General features: G+C 41.7%; 2 protein-coding genes and 1 long non-coding RNA gene across 3 annotated transcripts in view; 1 reads left to right on the forward strand and 2 right to left on the reverse strand.

Moving 5' to 3' along the window:
- Nucleotides 1-66: 66 nt before the first annotated feature.
- LOC311018701 lies at nucleotides 67-1,023 on the reverse strand. Its single transcript, XR_014597749.1, has 3 exons — nucleotides 545-1,023; nucleotides 272-355; nucleotides 67-88 (listed from the first exon to the last, which is right to left on the reverse strand). It is a non-coding gene; the product is annotated as an uncharacterized lncRNA (long non-coding RNA).
- Nucleotides 1,024-2,649: 1,626 nt separating this feature from the next.
- On the reverse strand, nucleotides 2,650-6,296 carry rpl4 (ribosomal protein L4). Its single transcript, XM_084017740.1, has 10 exons — nucleotides 6,119-6,296; nucleotides 5,221-5,392; nucleotides 4,967-5,073; nucleotides 4,577-4,715; nucleotides 4,186-4,310; nucleotides 3,839-3,968; nucleotides 3,445-3,601; nucleotides 3,169-3,252; nucleotides 2,865-2,985; nucleotides 2,650-2,774 (listed from the first exon to the last, which is right to left on the reverse strand). Exons 1-10 carry the CDS (start codon nucleotides 6,119-6,121, stop codon nucleotides 2,703-2,705), a joined length of 1,110 nt encoding a protein of 369 aa, XP_083873866.1. The 5' UTR covers nucleotides 6,122-6,296; the 3' UTR covers nucleotides 2,650-2,702.
- A 352-nt stretch (nucleotides 6,297-6,648) lies between these two features.
- The window catches only part of zwilch (zwilch kinetochore protein), a 4,730-nt gene continuing 2,346 nt past the window's right edge, over nucleotides 6,649-9,032 (forward strand). Inside the window, exons 1-11 of the mRNA XM_084016711.1 lie at nucleotides 6,649-6,814; nucleotides 6,973-7,015; nucleotides 7,112-7,198; nucleotides 7,496-7,662; nucleotides 7,758-7,948; nucleotides 8,084-8,163; nucleotides 8,240-8,395; nucleotides 8,537-8,608; nucleotides 8,698-8,791; nucleotides 8,884-8,936; nucleotides 9,030-9,032. The exon at nucleotides 9,030-9,032 is cut by the window's right edge and continues 100 nt beyond it. Of these exons, the coding sequence (XP_083872837.1) occupies nucleotides 6,765-6,814; nucleotides 6,973-7,015; nucleotides 7,112-7,198; nucleotides 7,496-7,662; nucleotides 7,758-7,948; nucleotides 8,084-8,163; nucleotides 8,240-8,395; nucleotides 8,537-8,608; nucleotides 8,698-8,791; nucleotides 8,884-8,936; nucleotides 9,030-9,032 (996 nt within the window). The 5' untranslated portion in view covers nucleotides 6,649-6,764. The remainder of the gene's footprint in view (nucleotides 6,815-6,972; nucleotides 7,016-7,111; nucleotides 7,199-7,495; nucleotides 7,663-7,757; nucleotides 7,949-8,083; nucleotides 8,164-8,239; nucleotides 8,396-8,536; nucleotides 8,609-8,697; nucleotides 8,792-8,883; nucleotides 8,937-9,029) is intronic.

The raw sequence follows: 9,032 nt of genomic DNA on the forward strand, positions 1-9,032 counted from the left end.
TCCCTTCTTTCCAGGCTTCTTCCAGGTTCTTACCGTGGGGTCATGCTTGCAGATGGCATGAAGTCTTGGCAAACGGTTGATCTTCTTGCTGTAGAGACAATATAACAGTCTTAATAATGTGAACTTCTGCTAAACTACAAGTTTGTAACAAACTTCAGGAATAGCTCAGGACTTCCATATAATCAGGGTTCAGAAACACGGACCTGAAGTGGGAACATCATCATAGTTAAAGCTAAAGAACATTTCCAGAACTCAAGTGAGAAGTGCTTACGTAGGTGTATGAAGTGCTTTCTGGATCTCCTCGCTCTTCAGGATCCTGCTCAGGTCTGTGTTGGTCATCTTGTGCATGGGCAGGCTGAAATAAACAAGGAATTACACATTATTGTGGGAAATTATGAAAATAAACAGACAAGTCTTTAAGACTCAAACTCAGAACTTCTTTAAATATCACACCATTTCAAAAACACGGACCTGAAGTGGAAGCTCATCACTGATGCGAGACAAGTGTTACATGTGCTACAGGTGGATCTCCTTGGATACTCACTTGTAGCCGGTCTTCAGGGAAGCAGTAGGTTCAACGTGACCACCAGGAGCAAGCCTCAGGAGGTTCAGTTTGTTCACGTTCTGCAGAGTGATGAGTCAATACACAATGACTAAGAAATAAAGATTAATGCCTTATAAACTAAACCCAAGCAGTTATCACAAAGATAACCTCAGTAACATTAAATGCTGCTGAAAACAAGTTTAGTCCGATACATCTTTCTCATCTTGACTTCAGGTCTGCATATGGGATTTCTTTACACCGAGGGACACTACAGTGTTGCAAGAGCTTGCTCAGAATTTAAGACACATCAATATCTTGTGACAGCTTAAAGACGGCAGGCAACCGTCACCGACCACAGAATCAGACGCAAATTACACCATCATGGCAAGACAAATGTTACACACTACTTTAAAAATATAAGTTATGCAGTAAAAGAAATACACACATTTCAATTATATACTCATTTGTCTTGACAAATGCTTCGGAGCTTACCTTTGGACATCACAAGTGCAGGAATGGCAGAGGCAGCCACAGCAGAGCAGATGGCATAGCGCTTCTGGGTTGTGTTGATTCTACGGTGCCAGCAAACGGTTGATCTTCTTGCTGTAGAGACAATAAAACAGTTAATAATGTGAACTTCTGCTAAACTACAAGTTTGTAATAAACTTCAGGAATAGCTCAGGACTTCCATATAATCAGGGTTCAGAAACATGGACCTGAAGTGGGAACATCATCATAGTTAAAGCTAAAGAACATTTCCAGAACTCAAGTGAGAGGTGCTTACGTAGGTGTATGAAGGGCTTTCTGGATCTCCTCACTCTTCAGTATCCTGCTCAGGTCTGTGTTGGTCATCTTGTGCATGGGCAGGCTGAAATAAACACGGAATTACACATTATTGTGGGAAATTATGAAAATAGTAAACAAACAAGTCTTTAATACTCAAACTCAGAACTTCTTTAAATATCACACCATTTCAAAAACACGGACCTGAAGTGGAAGCTCATCACTGATGTGAGACAAGTGTTACATGTGCTAAAGGTGGATCTCCTTGGATACTCACTTGTAGCCGGTCTTCAGGGAAGCAGGTTTACGCCAGGTGCCGTACAGCTCATCCAGCTTACGGAAAGCACTCTCGGTCCAGATGCAGAAGCGTCCAACGTGACCACCAGGGGCAAGCCTCAGGAGGTTCAGTTTGTTCACGTTCTGCAGAGTGATGCCTTCAAAAGAGCACAGTAATCACACTCGGGTTGAATTCTCTTGTTGCATTTAAAGCCAACTTATTCAAAAATGATAACTAGTAATGCCAGAGGATTCTACACCTACAGGATAGCACAGGGGTTCAGATAAGTGTTATTGAAGCTTGTATTACCCACTGCATAGAGTGGTACATTGTTCAGACATTAAAATACTAAAGATACTGTTCCGACAGCCATTTACACCACAGTAATGAAATCTACTTGAACAAATTACACACCTGGGATATTTCTGAAGTCTTCACAGACATCCACGTCTTTGTTGTAAATGGTGGTCCTCTGCTTTGGATCCTAAGAGATGCCTCGTCTTACCAGTACACATGCTGTTTTTCCATCATACCCACCTTTCCTCCTGCAGGTGCATTCTTTCATCAAGCAGTCTGAGGCAGAGCAGGTGGACTTTGCTGGCTGGTTGTGCAGTACCATTGGACTCAATCAGCCGGTGACACCCACCCATGGAACAGCAATGTGAGGCCTGTTGTATCTACAACAAACCCCACATCTCATGTCCTCTGACTGGGCTGTATAATGGGTAATATGTGTGTTTCAAGAGAACTAAATGGGTTAAAAAGTGAAATCAATACTTTTACATCTCGTGTACAAACCTACATGCCAAATGAAATTAACTATGTACTGAACTAGTATTTGGGCTACACTGCAGGCCTGCCTGAAAAGCCATCTTTTTCTAATGCTCAAATGATTCAATCACGACGAATGCTGCTCAACCTGTGTGCTTGATATTCCTCTTTGCCTTGTGTACGTAAAGCTCCAACAGATTCAAGTCTTTGTTAGCTTCTGTGAAATAAATAGTCTTTTGAATCACATTTCTGAATGACTGATCCGACTCCTCAATTTCAAAGAAATTATTTATTAATCACTGAACCCTTTTCTGCAAATACAGATATTTAGGCCTTGGGTTTGGCAGGTGCTCCCTTCCTTCCAGGCTTCTTCTTGGGTTTCAGCATCTTGGCCTTGATCTGGGGAGAGACCAAAAAATATTTCAACATCACAATCAACACTTTTAGTCAATACGGTTTGCTTCCAGCTTTAATTGTTGAGGTTCTTACCGAAGGGTCATGCTTGAGGATGGCATGACGTTTTGCTGTCTTGGCGTAGGGGTTCAGTTTGAGCATTATCCTCAGGTTCTTCAGAGGATTCTTCTTCAGTACTCTACGGTTGATCGTCTTGCTGTAGAGACAATATAACAGTCTTAATAATGTGAACTTCTGCTAAACTACAAGTTTGTAATAAACTTCGGGAATAGCTCAGGACTTCCATATAATCAGGGTTCAGAAACACGGACCTGAAGTGGGAACATCATCATAGTTAAAGCTAAAGAACATTTCCAGAACTCAAGTGAGAGGTGCTTACGTAGGTGTATGAAGTGCTTTCTGGATCTCCTCGCTCTTCAGGATCCTGCTCAGGTCTGTGTTGGTCATCTTGTGCATGGGCAGGCTGAAATAAACACGGAATTACACATTATTGTGGGAAATTATGAAAATAGTAAACAAACAAGTCTTTAAGACTCAAACTCAGAACTTCTTTAAATATCACACCATTTCAAAAACACGGACCTGAAGTGGAAGCTCATCACTGATGTGAGACAAGTGTTACATGTGCTACAGGTGGATCTCCTTGGATACTCACTTGTAGCCAGTCTTCAGGGAAGCAGGTTTACGCCAGGTGCCGTACAGCTCATCCAGCTTGCGGAAAGCACTCTCGGTCCAGATGCAGAAGCGTCCAACGTGACCACCAGGGGCAAGCCTCAGGAGGTTCAGTTTGTTCACGTTCTGCAGAGTGATGCCTTCAAAAGAGCACAGTAATCACAGGTTGAATTCTCTTGTTGCATTTAAAGCCAACTTATTCAAAAATTATAAACACCGAGTCCATGTCATTCAGAAATGTAATAGTGTTGATAGCTACACCCTTCAAGGTTATTATAACCACTGCATATGAACTTAATATTGTCAGTTATTTAATATAGACTTCTGTTATCAATGTACCCAACAGTACTTAATTCCTTAAATTGAAAAACACACACCTGGGATATTTCTGAAGGCTTTGGTGACACCAGCGTCTTGGTTGTAGATGATGCATGGTCCTCTGCGTTGGATACGTCTGCGATTCCTCATCTTACCCTTACCAGCACGCATGCGCTGAGAGGCGTAGACCTGAAAATAGAAAGTGAAGATGAATCCAATACACAATGACAAAGAAATAAAGAACAATGTAATGCCTTGTAAACTAAACCCAAGCAGTTACCACAAAGATAACTTCAGTAACATTAAATGCTACTGAAAACAACAAGTTTAGTCTGATACATAATCAGATAACACATTAGGCATGCAGAATCAAGCCAATAGAGAGTATGTGAAAAATGTAGATCACCTTCTTGATGTCATTCCAGGCTTTGAGCTTCTTGAGCAGGAGGACTGCCTCCTTGGTCTTCTTGTAGCCCTCAACTTTGTCTTCAACCACCAGTGGAACCTCTGGGATTTCCTCAATGCGGTGTCCTTCAAGACAAGATCATCATATCAACCAAATATCACACCAAATCTAATAACTGGCACACAGTGTTGCAAGAGCTTGCTCAGAATTTAAGACACATCAATATCTTGTGACAGCTTAAAGACGGCAGGCAACCGTCACTGACCACAGAATCAGACGCAAATTACACCATCATGGCAAGACAACTTTAAAAATATAATTTATGCAGTACAGGAAATATATACATTTCAATTGTATACTCATTTGTATTGACAAATGTCTCGGAGCTTACCTTTGGACATCACAAGTGCAGGAATGGCAGAGGCAGCCACAGCAGAGCAGATGGCATAGCGCTTCTGGGTTGTGTTGATTCTACGGTGCCAGCGGCGCCAGGTTTTGGTGGGGGCGAACATGCGACCTCCACGACACATCTTGACTAAAGTTAAGGATGTTTGGCAACTGAAGTAATATAAGTATTGAAGTTACCAATACCTGCTCAGACTCATTGTTCTTCAGCCGTCTGTGCCAGCATATGACAGTAGGCATTCTGTCACTGATCACAGAGTCAGTCGCAAATTACACCATCATTGCAAGCCTTTGTTTCTGTTCTAGTTTTCACAATGTTAGAAAAAAAGAGAGGGGAAACTTAAGGTTAAGTTTTGTTCTTAAGTCACAAGGATACATTTCCAAAAGCACCCTGGCCGGAGCGGTGAGTACCACCACCTCTCACACGAGGGATACGGGCTACAGCTCTTCCTGTACCCCAGGACTCTGCGCTGGTCTGGTGACCTGAAATAAAACAATCACATCTAAATTACAAACAATATACATTTGATGTGTGAATGCCTGACCTCAGTCGCCATCTTAAAAGCTTCATAAACTATAATGGCAAATATTTGTCAACATTTTTTAGCTCAATACAGACAAGACACTTACCTGCCAGTTCGCTGACGGCATAAGGCTGGCGGTTGTTCTTGCGCATGTTGGTGTGCACAAAGTTCACAACATCAGGGCGGATTGGAGCCTTGAACACAGCAGGCATGACAACATTCTTGCCTGCGGATTCTCCTTTCTCGGAATAAACCGAGATCAGGGGTCGGGCACAAGCCTGGGAAGCAAAATCAACAAGACTGAGCTTCAGCTAAATATCTAACGTTGAAATGTAGGTTATGCATAGTGTATAAAAGATAGAGGCTTTTTGAGGGGTACCCCCATTTAAAATAACGTGTTCTTTGAATAAACCATCGCATGAGCTAGCATGTGTGTGGGCCGACAAACTACTAACCAAGTTTAAAATCAGTCTGACGGGACTGGCGTGTCAAATAAAACGCACCTCACACTTTATAATTAATATCAGTCGCGACTGATCGTCAACTTTACTCATTTGTACAAATTCGCCGAGAAATCGGCCGCATTTCAGTTTAGCTCGCTTATGCTAACAAGCCTGACCTAGCAAGCCGGTCTAAAACGTTACATTATCCAATCGTATATGGCGTTAAGGCTGTTGAGGGCATAAACAATCGGGTCACGAGCAATATTGGCAACCATAATGCATAGATGTCATGTGAGTAAGCAATATCAGCTTTCTGCGTGTGACAGATCTATCAGAGGAGAAAACTACACGTGTAACTAGGTCGCTCTACTGAAGCTGCTCGTCCAAAATGGCTCCTCGTGTTAGCATCGTTAGCCGGGAGCATTCCAACTAGCTGATCTATTAAACCCGACTCTACGCCCCAACGACAGATAATACACGTTTATTTGACAACTACAACGAATGTGATACACTATACGTTCTATATAGCATGTTAATGTCGCTCCGAGAGTCATTTCTCACCATTTTCGGTAATAATTGTTTTCGGCTCGCCGGGAACCACGCTCCTTACGGTATGGCGGCCACAGTGAAAAAGGAAGTTGGAACATCACCCTAAACGCTTTATGCATCCGCCTCGACGGCTATCACTTCCGCCCACAGACGTTTTTCTATAATTGTTTTGCTTATCGCAAATAAACACACATGATAAAATATGCGTCGATGCAAAAAAAACATTTTCCTTAGCATTTTCAATAAATGTCTAATTCTAAACACAACCACATTGGAGTTACTTGCTTCAGCTGGGACTATTTCTTTACGCCATGTTGGCGCAGGATGTCAAATTACAGGCGAACTCATTTCATAGTAAAAAAAAACTATTGTTATTATTATTTTTCACATTTCACAGGCTGTGTGTGTGTGTGTTGAAATAAAATGCACTTTTGCTGATTTAATTAATTAATTCCTGACATGTACTTATAAACTCGATGAAGGAATGACCTGTGACCCCTTGACGTCACGTCCCGAGTAAGCGCGCGACTGTCAAAAATATCAACATTAGCAGCCTAGCAGTCCAAACTTCTTCACAGCGGGCCGTTAAACCGTTCTTTAGTCTTTCCTCCATGTATACATCACCCCGTAACAGGTAGTCTGTTTAGTCATATTAGCGATGGGCTCAAAGGTGATTTCCGATGCCAAGGACTTTTATAATACTCTGCGGTGAGTTTACTTTTGGTTGATACATTTACTATTTTTTTCTTTCGTTTTTTTTTAGATAACATCAAATAAACGCATAACAATCCATGAGTTGTCAGCCTCTACCGTACTTTTCCTGCCGATTAATGTTAATGTGTGTGTTATGTGTCGTTTAATCGAAGGTCTTTTCAAGATGAGGAAAACAAGGATCCACGTACATATGAGGTCACTTCATTTTACTAATGAATAACAATATGTCGCAGTGTGGTGTATGTGACGTTATGTATTTTATATAGTAATGCTGAATCATTTGGGTTTCAGGAGGACATCCAACTGATAAAGGGAGACAGAGTCCCCATGCTGAACGTGTACTATGGCAACCAGTCGATCTTCATCTGTGAAAAAGCTGTGAGTGATCTTCATTTTGGGACTCATTGAATGTAGTCATGGCGTCTGGAAGCCCAAGACAAGCATGGCTGTGTGATATGGTACACATACCTTCTTCAACGCACGCTCTGTTGAGTAGCTTTTATTCAATCATTCCACTAGCTGTGAATTTCAGTGTAATTGCCATAATCGTGTATTACAAATGTGCACCATTATACAAGTAAGGGATATAACTCATGATACCTGCAGATAACCTTTTTCCATATCATGTTATTAAACTACCTTACTAATGTTCACCATGTTTTTATTTGTTACAAGGTTCCCAAAATAAACCAATCTGATGATCATGATCAGCCAAGGACTGAAACACCAAACGGCGCTGATGATGATGATGATGTTGACGACAACGATGATGCGGATGATGAAGATATCAATGCTCTCCAGACAGATGTGGGACCACAGCCACTCACCATCATGAAAGCAAGGTCACCAATGCTAAGAAGTTTAACACCCGAGTGCTGGGATTGTATGTAATACACTGTTGATGACTGTCAAAATGTGTTTTCTTTCTTTTTTATAGGCAGTTGCTGTCTTGGTACACATTATCTCAAAATGCTTTTGTGACAACTGTGGACAACAACCCTGCTTTACACCCTCTGTGGGTGCGATGTGACATGTCTGATCCAGCTGGAACAACCTGGTTTGGAGCCGAAACGGTCTGCATGGGCAATAAAGTGTCCGGTGTCAAACTATACTCTGTTACCTGCAAAGGTATAGCTCAAATACTTTTATTTGATATCCCATCCTTGTAACATTATCAGTATCGTGCTTATTTGTTTTTGAATGAACTCCTGTGATTTTCATGTGTTTCTGGTATATGTTTTATTCCAACTGAAATTTGTTAAGGCTCAACAGTGGACAGACGTTCTCTCATAACCTTGGATGAGCTTAAACAGGAGCACAAGAAAAGGCACCGCCCGTCCTCGGTCAGTGAGTGTGCATCCTTCCCTGTAAGTCAATGTGAATGCATGATCATTCACTGACATCTGTCAATGCTTCCAGATGGCGATTAAAGGCAGTGCCAGGTTCAGCTTGTTTGGCTCTACTCTGATTGAAAACACCATGATTGAGTCACAGAGCAGTGTGACGGTGGACTTCAGATGGAGTCATGTGGAGAGTATCCTGGAAACCCCACCCTTGTCCTCTGCAGCAACACTGGTAAACACCACACTTAAAACATGCTCTTCTACCAGAAGTGATTACTTTTGAAGTGTATAAAGCTGACTTTTCATTTAGTTTCAAACAGAATCGTGTGGAACACTTTGTAAACCTGCCTTGTTTATCTTTGTACACATGCAGAATATCAAAGTTGCAGGCGGGGACATGAGGAGCCCGATGTACGAGATGTACAGGGAGCTGGAGTTTCTTCAGGTTTGTGTCCCACAGGAATCTGACATGAACAACAGTGAGCATCAGTAGACAAATGGACAACTAAAAACATCAGATTGCTGTTATTTCAGATTCTCGCCGACGGCTTGAGAACTGGTGAGACTGAATGGGTGGAGCCTTTGGAAAGAACATCAGCTGTAAATCTGACCAAGGCCTTCCTAGACGGTATCTGCTTTGTTAAATGAATGAACCGTTGTTATGATTAAATGATGACAGTCAGTTAAGACGACGATCTTCTTTTTTTATTCTTCTTTCAGAGCTTCGAGGCAACGCAAAGACATTACAGGACCAGGCTGCAAAAACAGATGAGGTATGATAGTGTTCAAATCAAGGGATGTTTTACAAATGTAGTCATTTAAAAATAAATGTGATAGCTTTCCTGCTTCTTCATCTCTTCTTAAAGTCC

The sequence above is a fragment of the Eutrigla gurnardus genome (genome assembly GCF_963514095.1).
Source record: "Eutrigla gurnardus genome assembly, chromosome: 9".
NCBI lineage: Eukaryota > Metazoa > Chordata > Actinopteri > Perciformes > Triglidae > Eutrigla > Eutrigla gurnardus.